The sequence below is a fragment of the Glycine max genome, chromosome 6, assembly GCF_000004515.6.
Source record: "Glycine max cultivar Williams 82 chromosome 6, Glycine_max_v4.0, whole genome shotgun sequence".
In the NCBI taxonomy this organism is placed as follows: domain Eukaryota; kingdom Viridiplantae; phylum Streptophyta; class Magnoliopsida; order Fabales; family Fabaceae; genus Glycine; species Glycine max.
The window spans coordinates 5,583,168-5,603,482 of NC_038242.2; the positions used below are offsets into that span (position 1 = coordinate 5,583,168).

Sequence of the window (20,315 nt, forward strand, 5' to 3'; positions counted from 1 at the left end):
CTCCACAAAGAAATTTGTTTCCCAGCCTCTATAATTGCAGCCCATGGATGGGTAATATACATAGGTTTTTCCCACGGGTCAATTTTGTATGCCATTTTTTTTCTCATTTGCATCAATCTCAATCACTAACAGTTGCAAAACAAGTTAAATTCGATGGGTTAATTAATTTTCCTAAATCGCTATATAACGAGATAAATTAGGTGATCCAATCTATTAGTTTGTGTAATTAGCCACACCTAATCTGATGAATTAATTAATGTTGAGTCAAAGGATATGAGTGGCATTCCTAGCTAGGACTACAAAGAGGCCTATTTCATTGAGTTGGATAATAACCATTTTTTTTGTTGGATTACTACATAGGATGTTCAAAATCTTAAATAAGAGAAGTAAGCGAGATACGGAATAAACGAAAAACTAATCACTGCCCATCTCATGGATGGAACGAACCTATAACTCTGCCTTCTTTCGAGATAACTTCTTTCTCCCTTTGTTTATATTTGTTATTTGTTTAAGAGGCGAAGATTGCTTGTTAGGAGAGCCTTTGTACAATTTGACCAAAGCCTTGTTCTCCATCCTCGCAAGGAAAGATTATTCCCCTGTCTCCCTGCTTGCTTTTGTTACACTCATTGGTTAATAGATAATATATTATATTCACATTGAATTCTATAATAAGTTTCAGTTCCAGATGCTAACAGTAGTTTAATGTCGAGCAATGTAGCATAGATTTTATTTTCTTATACTAAATGTCACAAAGGAACTACCACCCACATATCAATTGGTACATGTTATTTAAGCTTAATTAATCAGTCTCATATAACTTTAAATTTGAGTTTTAAGAAATCATGTTATATATTTTAAAGAAAAATTATCATTTGTAATAATCTGTGTTCCGGTCTTTGGACACCCATATATCATATGCATCTAGTTTTATTTTTTTTATTTCTCTCTTCCTATTAAATTATATCATCTATCATACTATATTTTTATATTTTCTCTCAAGAGCTCAAGTAATATAGAAGTGTCTATGCACTTTTATTCTATTAGTTTTACCATATTCTAACAAGACTATATTTTCTTTCATAAAGAATATCTGTGATTTATATACCTGGAAAAAAAGTGTCACAGATTAAGGGGGATAAAAAAGATAGGAGATTCAAAAGAAAAAGAGAAGATGCAATGGAGCAAGCAAACAGCACACAAAAAGGTGTCCCCTCACCGGAACCCAAAGCAAAGCATCTCAAGTTTACTTCATCATAGACTCAATCAACCATTATCACCTGACTAGCTACTTTTTTTTTTTATCACATCCACCGAAGCCATGGAGCAAACGCCTCTTGTGGCTTCAATACTCAATGCAACTTTGTTGGTTGTTGCAATATTAGCTCTTATCCAAGGTATGTATAAGCCCATCATACCAATTCTCCATTGTTGTATTATTTCAACTCTCTTGACATTTAACTTCCTCACAGGAGCACATGGAATTGGAATTGGTGTTAATTATGGCACAGTAGCAAACAACCTTCCTCCACCAGCCATGGTTGCAAAATTCCTATCAAAATCCACCACAATAAAAAAAGTGAGACTCTTCGACGCGAACCCTGAAATTCTACGCGCATTTGGCAACACCGGCATAGAGGTAACCATAACCGTCCCCAACGACCAAATCCCCGACATCACAAACTTAACCTACGCACAACAATGGGTCAAAACCAACGTCCAACCCTTCATCCCCGCGACCAAACTAATCCGAATCCTCGTAGGCAACGAAGTGTTGTCCACCGCCAACAAACTCCTCGTCAGCACCCTTGTACCCGCCATGCAAACCCTCCACGTGGCCCTCGTGGCAGCATCACTAGACGACAACATTAAAATCTCCACGCCACACTCGTTGGGCATTTTGTCAAACTCAAGCCCACCCTCCGCCGCCAAATTCAGACAAGGCTACGACACGCACGTGATCAAACCAATGCTTAACTTTCTCAAAGACGCAAATGCACCATTCATGGTTAACCCTTACCCTTTCTTCGGATGCACTTCCAGCAGCACCCTTGATTATGCACTCTTTCGAAGCAATTCAGGTGTCTTTGTTGTTGATGATAACACGAAGCTCCGATACACGAACATGTTGGATGCGCAACTTGACGCGGTTTATTCGGCGTTGAAGGTTTTGGGCTTTGAGGATGTTGAGATTGTTATTGCTGAAACGGGCTGGCCCTCGGTTTGTGACCCGGCCCAAGTTGGTGTTAACCCGAAGACTGCTTCTGAGTACAATGGGAATCTCATTAGACACGTCACTTCTGGAGCTGGAACACCTCTTATGCCGAATAGGACTTTTGATACCTACATATTTGCTTTATTTGATGAAAATTTAAAGCCTGGCCCAAGTTGTGAGAGGAACTTTGGGCTTTTTTGGCCCAATATGACTCCTGTTTATAACGTCCCCATAATAATGAGGAACAATGTAGCTGTCGTTGCTAATAGTCATTATAAAGTGTTTTTGTCAATCGTGATTGTGTTAAGCTTGATTTGTACATGGGTTTAAATTTGACAATTGTTTTTGCACTTTCCTTTTCTATTTAGGTACTCTTTGTAATTTAAAAAAAACATTATTTTTTTCATAAATTAGTTTCAGATTTTGGTTGTTGATAATTTTCGAAAACTAATTATTTTCAGTAACATATTCTAGAAACTAATGCTAGTGCAATGATTTTTAACACTCTAAATTTTCAAACACCTAATTAGATCATTTTTTTAAAGAAAAAATAACATTAAAATTAAGTTTCCCAGAGCATGCATAAATTAAAAATGTCACGCGTTGAAGAACTTTGCATGTGTTTCCGATGTTGGAAAACACCCTAAGGATTGCTATAGTAATCCGAATGGAGTTGTTGGAGGACATGTTTAAGGTGAGGTGCTTGGAGGATCACAGTTGGAACGAGACGCAACACTCAAGCAAGCTTTCGAATTTCAAACCGTGGGTGCTGAATTTGGTTGATCTCTTTGAGGTAATTTCTTTTACTTTTCCTAAGTGATTTTCTTTTCTTTTCTTTTTCATTCTCGTTGCATGGTGGCATGCCAATATGCCATGTAAAATGAATATGTAGTGAACACCCCATCCCATGATATGCTAATTTTCCTTTTCTCCATATTCCAAAGAAATACGACATCGGTGGTTATCTGAAACAAACATATGTCTGTGTCTGCTTTCTCTATCGTTTTTTAATCTTATTTTGAGTTCGTATTAATTCTCAGAGTTTCAGCTTTTCAGAGTTCTCGGTTTTGATTTCAGCGTCTTTGGGTACTCAAATCAAATTCTGGAAAGGACAAGATAGTAAGTATATATTTTGTTTCTGGTTTATATAAATATACATACATAGAGAGAGAGACCTATTTGCAGATCAAGTTGTTTCCCGCTTTGAGTGTCAAAATGTTATTTAACTAAATAGTATGTGTGCTTGAGTTTACATGGGCTTGTGTGGTGTTAATCCATATCCTTTTGTCTGTGACAATATCCCCAATTCACTTATATAGTTTTGTCCCATGAAAGAATGTTTAATAATCCATATCCTTTTAGATTACAAGTTGCACCATGCTTTTAATTAGTGTTTAAGCTTGAAAGAATGGGCATATATATTTGAGTTAAAGAATGACCATATACTTGAATTATTTCTTTCAGTAGGGTCTGCCCCAATCTTTTTCAGAGGACACCACAAAGCATGTGTTTGTATTGGAGTTGTATCAAATGTAACCCATGTTCAACTCAAAGCAAGCCCTCCCGTTCTTTTGCGTTTTTACATTGGGAAAGTGGGAAACCGTTCAACATTTGAATGGTTTCCCAAACACACTCAAAGTCATTCTACAGTCCCTAAACCAAGACAGACATTGTAGGAACACATGCAAGATAGATTTACAGTGTAAAGTAGCAGAGACAAACATGTTATATATTCTCAAAGTTGTAATTCATCTACACTTAAGTCTGAGAAATCATTAGTGTTAATTGGTAAAGCTAGCTGGTTAACTATCCATATATGTAGGCCAAAAGAGTTTATACATAGAAAAACATCAGGCTAGCAGCCTCAGTTGTATCCACTAATTTCATCATCACAAGAGGATGTTAGAGTAAAGTTAGCCGAAGAATTATCCACAATAAAAATGGTGGAATCAAATGACACCATGAGAGAAAGTGCTACTGAAATATGATGCTCTCCAAACAAAGATTTTTCAATAATCTCATGTTATTATTAGTATGCAATAGACTTTAGGTATATAATATGACATGCTAAATTAGTAATTGTACAAATAAAATTCATGTAACATTGAACATACAAAGCATTAAATGCTCCTGGGCTCTAACATGTTAGTATTATTTTAGTGGCTTATATTATTTTGTAAAATGTAATTTTAATTATTTTTGTAGTTTCTATCTTATATTTTATTTTTAAAATTGTTAGAGTGATTTTAAATCTTATAAATTTATAAAAAAAATTAAATCTTTAAATTTTTATGATATAAATTTATTAAAATCGAAACTATCATAAAAGTCTTTAAAAAAAATCTGATAAATCATAACATTATTATATAATTTTTAAAATTCAAAACATCTTTTTAAGTTAAAATAATCTTTTAAGATCCTAATCCAATACACCAATAATATTTTTATTAAAGTCTATTTGGTTAAAATGAATAAACTTTAAGTCATTCAAACCTAACAAGTCAACCTATTTAAATTAATATAAAAAATATTTATTATATTAAAATTTTCATTATGCATTATTTTTGTCAGAGAGTTATAATGCATTAAATCATACAGTTATTTATCTTTCAAATGCTTGCATGTTTTTGTTTAAAAAAATGTTAGCTTGTTTGATAAATCTATTATATATATATATATATATATGTGTGTGTGTAATATTTCTTACCTGTTTTAATGCACTAACTTAGTGAATATTGAGAAAAAAATAACCTACATGTATAAATATTATTATGATTCATTTTTTAATGATATAAATGAAAAAGGTGATTACTCTAATTTTCTTGAATTTTTATTGTAAGAAAAATGAGCAATAGTGAGATACTTCAAATTTCAAATTATTTTTTATCCTTCCAACCATGTTCAGATGATTTAAGTGAAATTGATCTCTATGAAAAGATAAGGCATATATATACACTTCTCATGAATAAAATTTAATAAACTTCAACACGAATTATTAACTACTCAATGTTATTATTGATAATAAATTTTAGAATAATATTATTTATTTATGTTATCGTTGTTTTAAATAATTTTGATTATGAATAAATTATTAATGAGTTTTACAACAACCAAAAATAAAAAACGGATAATATTCCAATAATCTATATAAACTGATATTGATATGTTGAAAAAGATAAGTTTTGCACAGTATTTATTACAAGACTAAAACATTATTTATTGTAATAACAATATTATTCATTGTAACATTTTTCTTATTATTTTTACAATTTAGTTAGAAACTCAGAAGTTAATTGGTAGTTAAAAACTAAAAAATTAACTTATTAAATTAAAATTGTTTAATAAAATTAACTCTTGAAGTAACTAAAATTATATAATAGTTAAGATTTTATGTCATGATGTTACAATGAATTTATATATATATATATATATATATATATATATATATATATATATATATATATATATATATATATATATATATATATATATATATATATACACATGTGTGTGTGCGTATGCAGGTGCAGGTGTGTGCATATAGTTTTACACTTACTAGTGTGTGAGTGCATGTATTTTAGGAGTATATTGATATAAGTTACATAAATTATTACATCTTTAGTGAAATTATGTGGATTCGAGTGAAACTAAATTTAAACATATTTTTAAAAAATATCTCATTTGATAATTATAAATAAAACAATACGATTAAAATAAAATATTTAATTAAAAATGATCTGGAGTAGAAATATGTGAGATAACTTAATAACTTGTGTCTTGACCAACAATAAATACAAGTTGGGATTTTCTAAAAAGGTAAATGAACTAGATACTTTTATTAAAGTACGTTTAGTTAAAACAATCACACTTTAAGTCATTTAAAAAGTTTTTCAAATCCAATATGTCAACCTATTTAAATTAACATAAAAATATTTATGTCTAACATTATTAATTAATTTCTCATAATGTCTTATTTTTTCAAGAGGAGTTATAATTTATTAAATCATACAATTATTTATGGTTTAAATGTTTGCATGTTTTTTGTTTAAAAAGGTGTTAGCTTGTTTGATAAATATATTACATAGAAGACAAATTAAATTATATTGACGTAACTTTGGCTAACAATTACCGTTCAATAATTTTTAATTGAATAATATTTATTAAAATCTATAATTGGACTAAAGATTCTTTCGCATAGATCATATATACAAAAATTTATATTAATATAAAATTATTTGATATCTCATTTATACAGACTAAAATTAATAAAATATTTTTTTAAAAAAATATACTAAAATATAAATAATTTGATCATATTCTTATTAATTTATTTTTGTTTAATTTTATCAAAATTAACACCTTATATATATATATATATATATATATATATATATATATATAATTTTACAGATCGATAAAAATATATTTTATATAAAATTATAAGATGAATATGTGTAATTTGATTCTTCTTTACATGTATATATATGTGATCAAGTTATACTATGAGTAATTAAAAAAATTATTTATTCATCTGCACCCTTTTATTTTTTTTTAAATTTAATAATTAATATGAATTAATCATTATAAATATTAAATTTCAAAAAAATAAATTATGAAAATCAAAAATAACTTTCTTAAAATTATTCTTGGGACAACTTATGTATGCTTTATATATATAATGATTTTTATATTATATTAATTAAATTTTTAAAAAGTAAATTGTAAAAAATAATAGAAAAATGTTTCAATGAATAATAATATTATTATAATAAATAATGTTTTAGTCTTGCAATAAATGTTATGCAAAACTTTCTTTTTAATAATATCAATTTATATAAATTATTAGACATAAAGAAAAAAGATACAAGGTTGCAAACTTTTAAGTTTTGAACTGTGTCCACATCCCGCCCACTCACTCACGCTCCTCTCTCTTCTGCCTATATTATCGGTTATCACTCTCAACCCACTTTGCTTTTCTCTTCTCTTCAAAGGTAATCTTCTACGGGCAAACACAATCTTTTTTTTTTTTTTTACTGTTTCAGATTAGAGCATTTTTGAGGTATTTTTGTTCTGTTAAAGGATGCTTTGTCTTAATATATGGATCTTGTCTGAGGCAGCATTACTTCTTCAAATTTACGTAAATTTCATTTCTTTTTTATTGGATAAGGAGGCTGAAGTTTTGTGCACTTGGGCTTTTTTCCTTCTAATTTCTTCTAATGATCTCTCTAAAGATTATGGAAATGGTGGGATTTTTTTTATTGTGTTTTGGTCTTGGGAATTGTTTTTCAGTGGTGGTTGTTATTGTATATGTGTTAGGGTTGAGTGAATGTGTTCATACACCTTTTCTCAGCAATTAAGCCTTTTTGTTAGTTACAGCATTTTTGTTTATTAGACGAATCAAGAAAATCGTGACGGAAGAAAAGGGAAAAAATAATAAGAAAAAGACTTGGGCCATACCTTACAATTTTTTCTTGGTTTTGACTTTTGACCAAGCGGGTAATGTAATCATAATCATGGTGAAACAAATTCACAAACTTTTTTTATTGTTTTCCAAACAAAATCAAGAATGTTAAGAGAAAAAAAGCCCTTGATTGAAAATCATGATGTAGCATTAGGCCATTCTTAGGCACTGTTTTTTGATTGTTATAATCCAATTATCTAATGAATGGGTGTTAATTTGGTGTTTAAAGAACAGGTATGAGCAAGATTTTCATTTGAAAGAATTGGGTTGCTCTTCTTCGAGGCACACACAATGGATAAAGTAAATAGAGTTTGTGCCAAAGATGAAGAGCGTCCACTCCGAATCACCAGAGCAAGAGCTAGAGCCTTGAGAGGGATTACTCCATACTCAAGACCCTCCTTAAAAAATGAGCAGAAAAATGTGCTTCGAGCACATCCGAAAAGAGCAGCATCTTCTGAAAACAAAACTTCTGTGGTTGTTCCTGCTGTTGTCCAACAGAAGGGAAGGGCAGTGCTTTCAGATGTATCAAACATGTGTGCAAAACCACATGATAAGTGTACTAAGTCATCAAAGTTTCAGGTAAGCATGAAGCACTCACTTTGTCGTCAAAGGCAGATTTTTTTTTTCTTCAAATCATCAATGTTTAAATAATTGTAGTGATAAGAGAAGTAATCATTTGTTTCTTTGAATTGTTTTTGTTTCAAAATACAAAAACATTTGATCCAGTATACTGTATTTGCTCATCCCAAAATAATTTTTATAATTCTACTAAGTTGCAAATTCATTGGTATCAGTTGGTGATGCTGGTTGAATATCCATTATGTAGGCCAAAGGAGTTTATACAAAGAAAACCACCAAGCTAGCAGCCTTAGGTGTTTCCACTGAGGTTTCATCAACACAAGAGAATGTTAGAGCAAAGTTGGCTGAAGAATTATCCACAATAAGGATGGTAGAATCAAAGGACACCATAAGAGAAGGTGTTACAGCAGACACTGCACTTTCAATGCAAAACTCTCTGAAATCTGATGAGCTCCAGAGCTCTCCAAACAAAGGTTTTTCAATAATCTCATGTTATTATTAGTATGCAATAGATTTTAGGTATATAATATGGCATACTAAATTACTAATACAAATAAAATTCATGTAACTCTCTGATTGAACTTACAAAGCACTAAATGCTCCTCGGAACATAGGCTCTAACATTGAGGTTTATTGAACTTTTTTAGTTGACAGATTCTACTTTCTCAAAAATATATTAGTTTCCTGTGTTTTTATTAATTAATTGAACTGAATTTCTTATGATTAAAAGTTGGAGAATGCAAAGTACTAGTATTGTTATACAAGGAATTTTCAAGTTCAGGGATCCTGTAGTTATCTTTGAAGTTAGAATCCTGTGGTTATTGTTTTGTTCTCTTGATTCGGTTTTGCAGACATACATATGATTTGGGAGAAGCTAGGAGCCTCAGACTCCCTGACTATTGTGGACATTGATTCTGAGTTAAAGGATTCTCAAGTTTGGAGTTCTTATGCCCCTGACATATACAGCAATATTCAAGTCACAGAGGTTTGTGATTTAGTGATGTAATTATTCCCCCCCCCCCCCCCCCCCCGATTTGTTGCTACTGTACTATTAGTTAATGTGGTGACATTTCAATAGCTTTTGTAAAACAATGTTGTGTGATATAATTATATAAACCTTAATTGCTGCTTTCTCTGCTATTGTCACAGTCTGACTGCATTTTAAAGTTATTTCAGAATATAACATCCACTGTTGGCAAAATAGCAAGTGTTCTTGGATAGCAGAGAGCAAATTTTGTTTAGTAACATAATAGTATTATTATTATAATAATATTAATATTGCTGCTTAAAAAGAACTTTACATTGTAATACTCATATAATGCTGAAAAAAGAGGATACTTTCACTAAAAAAAAATGTTGACAATTTGTTTTGGTGAAATCACTCCAGCTTCAAAGGAAACCAGTGGCCAACTACATGGATAAGCTGCAGAAAGATATTAATCCAACTATGCGAGGAATTCTGGTTGATTGGCTTGTCGAGGTTAGTCTCATGGCTGCAGCATTATGTAAATTTTGATACTTGAGTACATATGATGAGTTTTGTCTACTGCCTTTCAATTAAAATGTGGTTGAATTATAGGATATTGACAATTAGATGGATAGCTACTATTCATCATCATGCTCTTGATATAGTCACATTTGAAATACACAATCTGTGATTGCTGTCTGAGATGGCCATCAAGCTTTGATTGTGGGTTTGCTGAAGGTTTCTTGTATCCCCTTTCAGGTTTCTGAGGAATACAAGTTGGTTCCAGACACACTTTACCTGACCGTGAACCTCATTGATCGGTATCTCTCAACAAGGCTCATTCAGAAGCAAAGGCTCCAGTTGCTTGGTGTTACTTGCATGCTGATTGCATCGTAAGTACCAAACTTTACACTTATTGATGCTTCTCTTTGAACTCTGAACTGAGGACATTAAAACTTTTAAAAATGATAAAAATTTGACAATGACTCTCAGTTAGTCATCCTCTGTCTAGTATGGTGGTGATGGTGATTATTATTATTTGTTTGTAGTCCCTTATATAGTTATTTTACTTGTTAGTCTTGGACTTGTATGTGTAGATAATTTTACAGATTTCTCTTGATATAATTTGCTCTGTGGTTTTGCAAATAAGCTGGTCATGAAACTTTGTTTGGACATTTATAATATCAATGAACTCCTAATTTTATTCATGAAACTCTTGATTTTGATTGAATGCATTTGGTGATGCTCATAAGTAGTAAAGTAAGATATCATATCTATTTTTCCATCAATACCATTTGGTTTTAAATGTGTTTCTTTTCTTTCTTGGCTTTAAGAAAATACGAAGAGATTTGTGCACCTCGAGTGGAGGAATTTTGCTTCATCACAGATAATACATACTCAAAAGAAGAGGTACTGTATATAGTAGTATAGCTGGAATCTTCCACCTTTTTTTAAGTAGTATTCATGATGGTTGCACCTAATTAGCATCATTTAGCAGGTATTGAAAATGGAGAGAGAAGTACTGGATCTTGTGCATTTTCAGTTATCTGTTCCCACAATCAAAACTTTTCTAAGGTATGTAACATACATGTAAAGTGAGAACTATTCTTATTTCAAAAAGACCATACAACAATATATGGATAGTCAAAATTCAGAGTGATTAATTAAAGTCATGTGTGTTTATCTTTTAATCTTCATAATTCGAAATATGATTTAATGGTCTATATTTATTATAATTATTTTTTATTAATAATAAGAGTTGTCACTTAATATCCCTCTTATATATATCCACGTTTTGTTGGAAAACGTCGCTTAGTTATTGAATTATGAGTTCATGAATATCTTTTCTTGGTTTTCAGGAGATTCATCCAAGCAGCACAATCTTCTTACAAGGTACTACAGTTATCCACTATCTATCCACATTTTATTTAACTTTGAGAAGGTGACATGACATTAATATTATGCAGTATTGTAAAATGCAAATTAGCTTGCTAATTTCATGTTATACAGGCTCCTTGCGTTGAACTGGAATTCCTGGCAAATTATTTAGCAGAGCTTGCTCTTGTTGAATGCAACTTTTTCCAGTTTCTACCTTCCCTTGTAGCTGCATCCGCTGTGTTCCTTGCCAAATGGACCCTGAATGAGTCAGAACATCCATGGGTATGAACTATTGACTGACTAATATTGCAAGTTGACTTTCACCTTTGTGTGGATGTAAATTAATTTCAAGAGTCACATGCATTTATTTATTTGCAGAATCCAACTCTGGAGCACTATACAAAATACAAAGCTTCAGAGCTCAAGACTGTTGTTCTTGCACTGCAAGATCTGCAACTTAATACCAAAGGAAGCTCCCTGAATGCTGTCCCTGAGAAGTATAAGCAACAGAAGGTTAGAATTATTTGTTTGAATGAACTTCTCCAAGAACATTTACAAGAAAGTAAAATAAATTGAACTTTTCTCATAAGCTAAAACAAAATTGTGCACAAGTTTTTGGAGAAATTAAATGAGAGAATTTCTATAAAAGTTACACTTACAAGAGAAATTCAATTTCTATAAATATTTATAAAAAAAAAAGTTCATCCAACAACCCCTTTCGGTCCAGTTGACTAAAGTTCTTCCAATCCTTTTCTAGTTGACTAAAGTTTTTAACTCCACACCGAAATTGCTACATATCACAAGACATACATAATATAATTGTACGGTTCACAAGAACTTCTTTCCACCCCACCCTCCTTTTGTCAATGTGAAACGTGTTCAGTTTGGGATATATGTTAATGGTTAAATTATATATTTAATACATATATCCAATATTTCTTTAGCCCCTACATGAATAAAAATTCTATATTTTGGTATCCACATGAAAAATTATTTACATATTAGTCCCTATCTTTTATTAAATGTAGAGATAAAAAACGGTATCATGTACCGATCAAATTTAATACTGTTATAAGTAAATGGCAGGATCAATTCGTAATCATTTTTTTACGTAAGGACTAAACTGAAAAACGGTGATTAAGAAGTCCAAAGTTTTAATATAATCTATATCAATTTATACAATAATTATTGGGAAAATGGGGTGTTTAAGGGATTCTTATTCTGCTTGATTTAACCTATATTCCCCATTTGAGTAAAGTATATGAACCGGCAAAATAATGTGCACGTCCTTATATCCTTGTGGAAAAAAGGTGTTGAGATAATGAAATGACAGTGTGACTTTTGCTTCTTGTGACAGTTCAATTGTGTGGCAAACTTGTCTCCAAAACCGGTGCAGTCACTCTTCCAGGACAAAGTGTAAATGTTTTTGGCTGCTCCCATATTAAAGACTTAAAGGATGAGTTGAGAGAATTTCTGGCAGTGATGGTTGAAACCATCATCATCAGTTGTTACATATTTCACCATTCTTTTCATCATCAATCCCCCACTTAGTAAGTAGTGTCTGTTCCGTAATTGTAACATGTAAGATGATGTCAAATTTCTGGTTCTTCCAGATCTCTTTGTTTTGTAAAGGGAAAACTGTTGCGGGATGATACAGTTCAAAGAGTGAGTTGATGTACTAACACCAATTAGGCTCATTAAGCAACAAAGTCGTATAGTTGCTTGCTCTCAACATTTTGTACTGAAACATTTGTAATGTAATAAAAATTACATTACATACAATTTATTTTCTATTTCTAGATTACCGTTTTACATTTGCAGCAATGTGTCATAACTGCAAGAGACAATTGCAAAGCTAAGCTTCCCAAGGATTTAACTTTTGAATGGGAAAATTGTCATAAGTGTTCAGGTTTGTGGTAGTTATTTGAGTTTCTACATATTGGGATGGGACACTTAAATCATTCACTTTTTATATATAGTAACAGGATAGTTCCTGTCGTTTAGTTTTAATCTTGAAGCATTCAACTTTGAACCAATTGGATAAAGTGTGAACCGCAATGCATAACTAGTTGTCGACTGCTATAGGGAAAATTTTGTTGAAAAAACTATTAACTACTGTGTTGTAACTATAGTGGGCCTAAAAAGAATATTCTGGGCCCAAGTAACTATATTTTAAGTCCAGAGTTTCCTTTTGACGCGAAAGAAAAAGAAGCTCTTCTAAAAAGAAAATTTTTCTCTTTATGAAAATTGATCGAACAATTGTGGTTAATCTTTTACAAAAACACTTGCAAAAAAGTCCGACTAAAAACCCAATCGACTTTTTTTGTAATTAGGCAATTGTTGAAGATCGACTGATTAATCACAATAAAAGTCGGTTGTAATTTCAGTCAAACTTTATTGGCAATGTTTAGCGTTTTAACTGACCAAGTAATTTTGGTGCTTTTGCAATACTTAATAAATTTAAATTAATAAGTTTGCTTATAAGAAGCAAACAAACTCTTTAATCATCTAAAAATGTAAAAATGAGGCCAAGTGTATGATTGAATTAATGCATTTTATTAAAATATTCTATTTTACAATTTTTCATAAGAACCTTAAGGGGAAAAAACCCTATCATCTTTTAATATAAATCATTCCCACGTGTAGACTCCATTTCCATTTTAGTATCTTCTTCCAAATGCACAAAATTATTAGATGGTCGTGAAGTTGGACAAGTCTTAAGAACTTGAAATACAACCTTAATCATGTAAACAATTCATTAATTGATTAATAGTGCCTTAATTTGCAATGTCTGTATGGCAAATCCTTCGTGGTTATTGTCCAAGCTCACTTATTATAATAAGGGGAAGAGAACGGAAGCACTGAGGAGCACGGAGCACATTTTGGAAATAGGCTTATACAGAAAATGGTTTGATCCGCTGCATGGTCCTTCTCATCACTTATCAGAAGGAGGCAATTAAGTTACCATGCAGTGGCAATCAAAAGCATGTTACAGGGTGCAACATCAGGCTGCCAGAAGCATCAAAAACATGTAGGAACCAAAAAAGATAAACCTTACTCCCAACAACAGCCATTTACCACTTTTTTCTAGTGGTTTTCCACCATATCAGGAGGAAAAGAGACAAGGATTGAGTGTCCAACATACATACATACATGCATACAATCATTGGTTACAGGTTATCAAATTGGAGACACTAAAACTGGGGTATTTCCAGTCACAGGCTGGAGACTGGCTGCATGCTCTAGTTGTTTCCATGCTTCCTTCCGCTTCTCCGCTGCTGTGTTTAGCATTGCTTCTTCTTCCTTGAACTGAGAATGAGAAGCCAGGAACAGCTTCTCATCCATCTCCACAAACATTTTTCTCACGTTATGAGTTAGGTTGAGCACTGCCTGGCTCCAGTGGCCCTGAGAATTCTTCTCTAAGGCTGGAAATATGATTGGCAGGATCACTTGTCGGTTGTGAGCGATCAAGTTGACAATATGGTCGTTGTTCCATAAGAAAAGGGTTCTTTCAGCTACCTGAAAGAATCCATGTTGAATGCAAAAGGTTATAATTTTATCAATTAACAATCATGTTAAAAGAAAGAAGTGATTCTCAAAAGATACGCAAATGAATGAAGATGGAGACAAAATAGCAGCAATTAAATCATTAATTTAAAAAAGCGAGACAGCTGCCATTCCCAAAAGGAGGTTTGAGGAACTTGGAAATTTACTCCAAGAAAACATGGAGAGCTCTGATGAAACCAAAAAGAATACGAACTACTTTCTGTTTCACATCCTATGAGTGATGTCTCGCCCAAAATTAATGTAATCAAATGAATCACCTTTGCAGAAAAAACTCCCAAAAAAGTTGCACTACGTTCTGAAATTGAACTTTAAAGCTAAGCATTATTAGTCTCTACTCTGTCATGTAGAGGAAAGCCTCTACTTATATGGGAGTTTAGTTTAGTGACTCCCAGCCAACCAATACAAGACTCATGCTCCTGCATTCCCATTATGGACGGATAAACCAGGCTTCGATAAAAGCCAGTCTGTGAAGCAATGTTTCCTTCAATTTAAACAGGAGCTCGGTGTCTAGACCAAGCAAATAGGGGATACACACTTCAATCCCCCTGGTGTTCATGGATTTGCCCATTCCAACCCAACAACAATGTCACAGATACATGAGTCCCATATTGGCTGGGTGTGAAACACAACCCCATATTATAGCATGGGCTCTACTCTACACCTTAGAGAGCCAATAGGGGAGTCTTTGCTGATGTGCTTAATAGTATACTGCCAGAATATAGAGCCCCACACTACACAAACTATAGTTAAAAATCATGGATTTTATTTCTATATAAAGGCATACAGATAATGAGGATTCACTTAAAGTGAATAAAAATTGTACCTGGAAGTGCAAACTGTTAATGCAGCATCCAATCCGCCAAAACAACGGGACCATGACCCTCTGGAACTCTACCATGTTAATTGTTTCCAAAATTTCCTCCAGTTCACCCAGGAACATCACCTCTTTCTGACTGTTGGTTACAGGCCAATACTTCAACATCCCCCTTATCACAATGCTTGCCAACTTGGGCTCTTTCTCGATAAACTGCGTAACGCAATAAGACAACTGCTGGAAGTACACCCCGATAGACTTGGGCTTGTGCAAGGGGATCAAAACCCTCCACAAGAAGATCTTGTGCTCCTCCTTCAGAGGCAAAGCAAACCCACTAATTATGCTCCCAAAGATCTCCAACAACTCCGCAATCCCATTGTGCCTCTCAGTCTCAAACACAAACTTATAAAACAAGTTGTTAATAGATTTCCTTATGTAGGGCCTATGCACCATGAACTTGCCATAAACCCTATGCAGAATCGTCTTCAAGCAGTCCCTCTCCCTAGGATCCTCCGAATCAAACAACTCCAACAAACTTAAAATAAACGAATGGTCAATGTACTTCTTAGCCACCTTAGCATCGAGACAATTTGAGGTTATAAACTTAAGCAGCAATTCATACACAAGCTGCAAATGAGGCCAAGCGGGATCAAATGCTGGCTCATCATCATCATTCTCACCACCACGATTGGACCTATAATTTGGCGGGAAAACACGGAAGAGATTAATAGCACACATTCTGCAAACAGCAAGAATAGCAGGTTCACCGAACCTCGAGGACCCACAAGAGGAAACGAAATCAACGAGTTCAACAAGGGTTCTTCTCTTCACCTCTTTCTCCACCGTGTTCTTACCAGGGTCCGTGAAATCGAACGTGACACAACACAGGCTAAGCTTGCTCACGAAAAGGTTCATCTTTTCGGAACTCGGAACATCCTTAAACGGCACCAAAGGTTCAATCAACGACACCGTGCTCGCCGGAAAAACCGCCGACGAGGATGCTTTCTTCGCGGCGCCGGAAGCTCCTCCGCCGCCGGGAGGGCGGGTGTTTCTGCCGGCGGCGTGTGGGGAATCGTCCGAGCTCGACGAGTCGGCTCGGCATGACTCGTCCGAGTCGGGTTTCGGTGCCTTGCGAGGGAGTTTGCTGAGGAATTGCTTGAGCATGGCGACCCAGAAGGTTGAAACGGTAAATTTCGAAGCTTTATAGGAAACCCATTAAGGAAGGAAAAACAATGTGGCACAAAATTAATGGGTTTTCTTAAAGGGAAGAATGAGGGAGGAACAGAGGGAGAAACCCTAGATCTTGGTCATGGAAAATGGGGGGAAATTGCAAGCAATGTGAGAGGAGATGCATGAAATTGAGGCGGAGAATTTAAATGGGTCGAGGGAAATTTGCGATTTTTCTGCATGCATTTGTGAGAAATTGAATCTTAAAAGATTGTGAAGGCCAGGAAGGGGAAAAAATGCAAAAAAAATGTTACAAAAGGAATAATTAACAATTCAACATTAGAAATAGAGACTCGGCAATTTCTGATTTTTTTTTTTTCTCGGGAATGTGGGAAAAAGGGAAACGAAACTTGTTAAGATTGAACGTGGAAAAGAGGGGGAGTTTCAATCTAGAGCACAAATCGAAAGAGGGAATGTGATGCAGATCACGAAGTTTTGTGCTATGATTTTTTTGGGCAATGAAACCCTCGGGCTGTTTCTTCTTGTTGTTGATGAATAATGTGATCCACCGTCATGGAACTCTGAAATAAACAAAATAAAAAAAGAAGAAAAAAGTACAATGAGGCCAATGGCTGGTTTTAACTTCTTTTGGGGCATTAATCAAAATATCAAAAAAGGCCCTTTATAAATCTGCATTATATATTTGCATGGTATTTAAATTGGCATAATTGCCTCACTCACATAATGATTTTGGGTAATTTTCTTTTGGTTTGAGATGCATTCGTGGATTTTTATATTGATAATAAAGAAGAGGAGGGGAAAAAGATAAGAGAAGCATGGGTAGATTTTGGACATGAACACGTGTTACTGTGCTTATGTAAGGAAAAGGGAAAAGTCAGGAAAGTAAGCCTCTAAAATTAGGGACAAGAGATGGTTTCTTGCTCGTGTATGTACAGATGTGAAAATAGCTAAAATATTTTTTCTTTTTTATAAATATCAAAAAGTTTAAATTTTGTTTTTTAAAAATTTTTATATGTTCTTATTTTTATAAAATTAAGATATGTTATTTTTTTTTGTCTGTAGTTAGGTTTGGATCAATTCTAATTTACGTGATATTCTTTAAAACTTAAATTATAAGATAAAATATATTTTTTGTTTTTATAAATATTGAAAAGTTTAAAATTTATTCTCACAAAATTTTAAATTTTTTCATCCTTGAAAAATTGAAATTTATTATTTTTTGGTCCAAAGTTAAACTTGGACAAATCCGAGCCTATTTGATATTTTTTAAAACTTAAATTATAGGCTAAAATATATTTTTCATTCCTATGAATATCGAAATATTTGAAATCTTTTCTTGGAAATTTTGAGTCTTTTTTCATTCTAAAAAATATAAGAAATGTTACTTTTTTGTCCAAACGTAAGTTGAGGACAGAAAAAAAATCTACAAATTTATAAATCTCTATTTCTTAATCACCTTCTTTCTTAACTTCTTTCATCTTCTTTGAATTTAAAAAAATAATTTTTTATTTTTTTAAAATGTTTTGTTCAATTGGAATGACTAACATCACTTTTTTTATCGTGTCATCTTCTTTTTCTTTGAATTCTCCTCACTTTCAAAAAACCTAACACTTTACTCCCAAACTCAACAACTTGACCTTCGAAATCAACTCTCTCATATTAGCGTGGTGGACAAAGAAGATGAAGCAAGTTAGAAAAAGAGATTAGAAAAGAAAAACTTACAAATTTGTGTGATTGTTTCCCCTGTATTTTGTAGTGATTTTTAACTCCTATAAATTATCCACCCTTAGACCAATAAAATTCAATAAAAGAGTGAGACATATGTTAACTCGTTGGCAAGTGCATTAAATTGTCTTAAAGTGTCAAATCATTTACTTGTACTTACATTAATGCAAATCTAATTTACAAACAAGAGATAAGAAATTTAAATGTAAAATTTAAAGAAAGTAAAGGAGAGGAATGATAAGAAATTTAAAATAGACGATTAGGAGATAAGATAAAAATTAAAGAGATAAGCGATTAAAGTAAAAGATAAAAAATGTAGAATATAAGGAAAATAAAAGATAAAGACAATGATAAAAAAATGAATTCTGAATTAAAAGTATGTTTAGGCCTAGCATGCCTAATTATTTTAATGTAATATTAATATTTTTTTCTCTATTTAATGTTTTCTTAATTTTTATCTATATCTACTAAGACATCACGAGCCCTGACGATGAAGAGCTTAATTTATTTATTCTCTCCCAACTCACTTTACAAAGATAGAATATTAAATCACATAACATGCAGAGGGAGAACAAACCCTAGCAATGAATTATTTAGATGTTCTTTTGAGTTTTTTAGAAATTATTATTTGCCAATGTATAATCCTAAAACTAATGCATGGATGATCAAGTCACACGACAACAATAAAACACATAAAAGAAACAATAAAAAGAGGGATCGATATAGGAAGAAAAGGAGATAATGAGCATAAAAAGAAAGTTTCCCTTAATAAAGATGTTTAGGCTTAAGATGTATCTATTAGAGAGCTCTGCACTTAAATTTTTTCTTTTAATTCTGTTAGTAAAAAATTACAATGATATTAATTTTTTTATTGTTTCATTAAAAATAAAAGTAAAATGAAGAAATTACAATAATTTTAAACCAAAATTGATTATCAAATTAACTCAAATTTTACAGTTATCAGTAATATATTTTTCCAAAGAATTTTTTTTGGTACTATGATTATAATAACAAATGATGATTATTATTGTAATTTTGTTTTAAAAAATCTTTAATTAATTGCTAGTTTTTTTTTTGTATCAGCTGATGTTAGTGGGTTTTTTTTTAAATATGTTTCTCTACGTAATTTTTAAGTCTCCATGCATGTATTTGAGCTTTTTTAATCTTTGGCCGGTAATAAAAAATGTCGATGTGGAGTATAATAGAAGAGCTAGTAACTTTTATAACAAACTAATAGGATGTTTTGTTTTTAAAATACAATTGCGGCAATGAAAATAATTTGAAACAGTATTAATTGTTTGCTTGTTTTTTTAGATAAAAAAATATTTTTTTGGAGTTAAATAATTTTGAGAAAATTTGACAATTACATGTTATATGTAATTAATTTTAAATGTAAATTTTATTGGAATTTTAAAATATTTTTATTTTTTAAAAATATATATTTTAATTTGCTTTTTAAATATTTTTATTAGTTTTTAAAAATATTATTTCCAAAATTAAATGATTTTTAATATTAATGCTTTTAACATGGTGTTGGATTTTTTTTTTTTTACAAGAACATGGTGTTGGCTTAAATGTAAATCAAATAATTTGTTTCCTTAAATCTTAGTAATATATTCTTTTGGGACAGAAAATCGTAGTAGTAATATTTAGAATTCACTTTAAATTTCAATTAATTCAGATTAAGTAAAATAAAGTACTTACGATATCAATCTCTCCATAAATTAGTAATTAGAACGAAAGTAATTTTAAATGTATGTCATGAGTTAAAGTAATGATGACAACTTATTTGAGTGAAAGAAAAGTAAATCTGAGTGTCTAAATCTATTAATACGCATTGATTATCCTTGTTAACAATTATTTCACTCCAATCAATTATGACTATTTTTAACTCTGCTCAACCGTTTCTGTTTTTGGCTAGCTT

General features: G+C 32.0%; 3 protein-coding genes across 3 annotated transcripts; 2 read left to right on the plus strand and 1 right to left on the minus strand.

Moving 5' to 3' along the window:
• Window positions 1-1,201: 1,201 nt before the first annotated feature.
• Window positions 1,202-4,416, plus strand: LOC100795377 (glucan endo-1,3-beta-glucosidase). Its single transcript, XM_041016308.1, has 4 exons — window positions 1,202-1,394; window positions 1,470-3,005; window positions 3,261-3,331; window positions 3,677-4,416. The coding sequence occupies exons 1-2, from the start codon at window positions 1,319-1,321 to the stop codon at window positions 2,540-2,542; spliced, it is 1,149 nt and encodes a 382-aa protein (XP_040872242.1). The 5' UTR covers window positions 1,202-1,318; the 3' UTR covers window positions 2,543-3,005; window positions 3,261-3,331; window positions 3,677-4,416.
• Window positions 4,417-7,084: 2,668 nt separating this feature from the next.
• LOC100807750 (cyclin-A2-2) lies at window positions 7,085-12,917 on the plus strand. The gene is made up of 12 exons (XM_003526386.5): window positions 7,085-7,203; window positions 7,908-8,252; window positions 8,500-8,725; window positions 9,104-9,237; window positions 9,640-9,732; window positions 9,979-10,112; window positions 10,554-10,629; window positions 10,718-10,794; window positions 11,079-11,112; window positions 11,230-11,379; window positions 11,476-11,610; window positions 12,455-12,917. Exons 2-12 carry the CDS (start codon window positions 7,965-7,967, stop codon window positions 12,515-12,517), a joined length of 1,410 nt encoding a protein of 469 aa, XP_003526434.1. The 5' UTR covers window positions 7,085-7,203; window positions 7,908-7,964; the 3' UTR covers window positions 12,518-12,917.
• Window positions 12,918-13,977: 1,060 nt separating this feature from the next.
• Window positions 13,978-17,279, minus strand: LOC100808283 (serine/threonine protein phosphatase 2A 57 kDa regulatory subunit B' kappa isoform). Its single transcript, XM_003526387.5, has 2 exons — window positions 15,488-17,279; window positions 13,978-14,616 (listed from the first exon to the last, which is right to left on the minus strand). The coding sequence occupies exons 1-2, from the start codon at window positions 16,640-16,642 to the stop codon at window positions 14,278-14,280; spliced, it is 1,494 nt and encodes a 497-aa protein (XP_003526435.1). The 5' UTR covers window positions 16,643-17,279; the 3' UTR covers window positions 13,978-14,277.
• Window positions 17,280-20,315: the final 3,036 nt, after the last annotated feature.

Bases quoted from the DNA above. Each gene is read 5' to 3' on its own strand.
- LOC100808283 (XM_003526387.5), bottom strand. From the start codon at position 16,642: ATGCTCAAGCAATTCCTCAGCAAACTCCCTCGCAAGGCACCGAAACCC. The intron at 14,617-15,487 runs GTACAATTTTTA...GGATTCTTTCAG, and splicing joins TTAACAGTTTGCACTTCCAG to GTAGCTGAAAGAACCCTTTT.
- LOC100795377 (XM_041016308.1), top strand. From the start codon at position 1,319: ATGGAGCAAACGCCTCTTGTGGCTTCAATACTCAATGCAACTTTGTTG. The intron at 1,395-1,469 runs GTATGTATAAGC...ACTTCCTCACAG, and splicing joins AATATTAGCTCTTATCCAAG to GAGCACATGGAATTGGAATT.
- LOC100807750 (XM_003526386.5), top strand. From the start codon at position 7,965: ATGGATAAAGTAAATAGAGTTTGTGCCAAAGATGAAGAGCGTCCACTC. The intron at 9,733-9,978 runs GTTAGTCTCATG...ATCCCCTTTCAG, and splicing joins TGGTTGATTGGCTTGTCGAG to GTTTCTGAGGAATACAAGTT. The intron at 11,113-11,229 runs GTACTACAGTTA...CATGTTATACAG, and splicing joins CAGCACAATCTTCTTACAAG to GCTCCTTGCGTTGAACTGGA.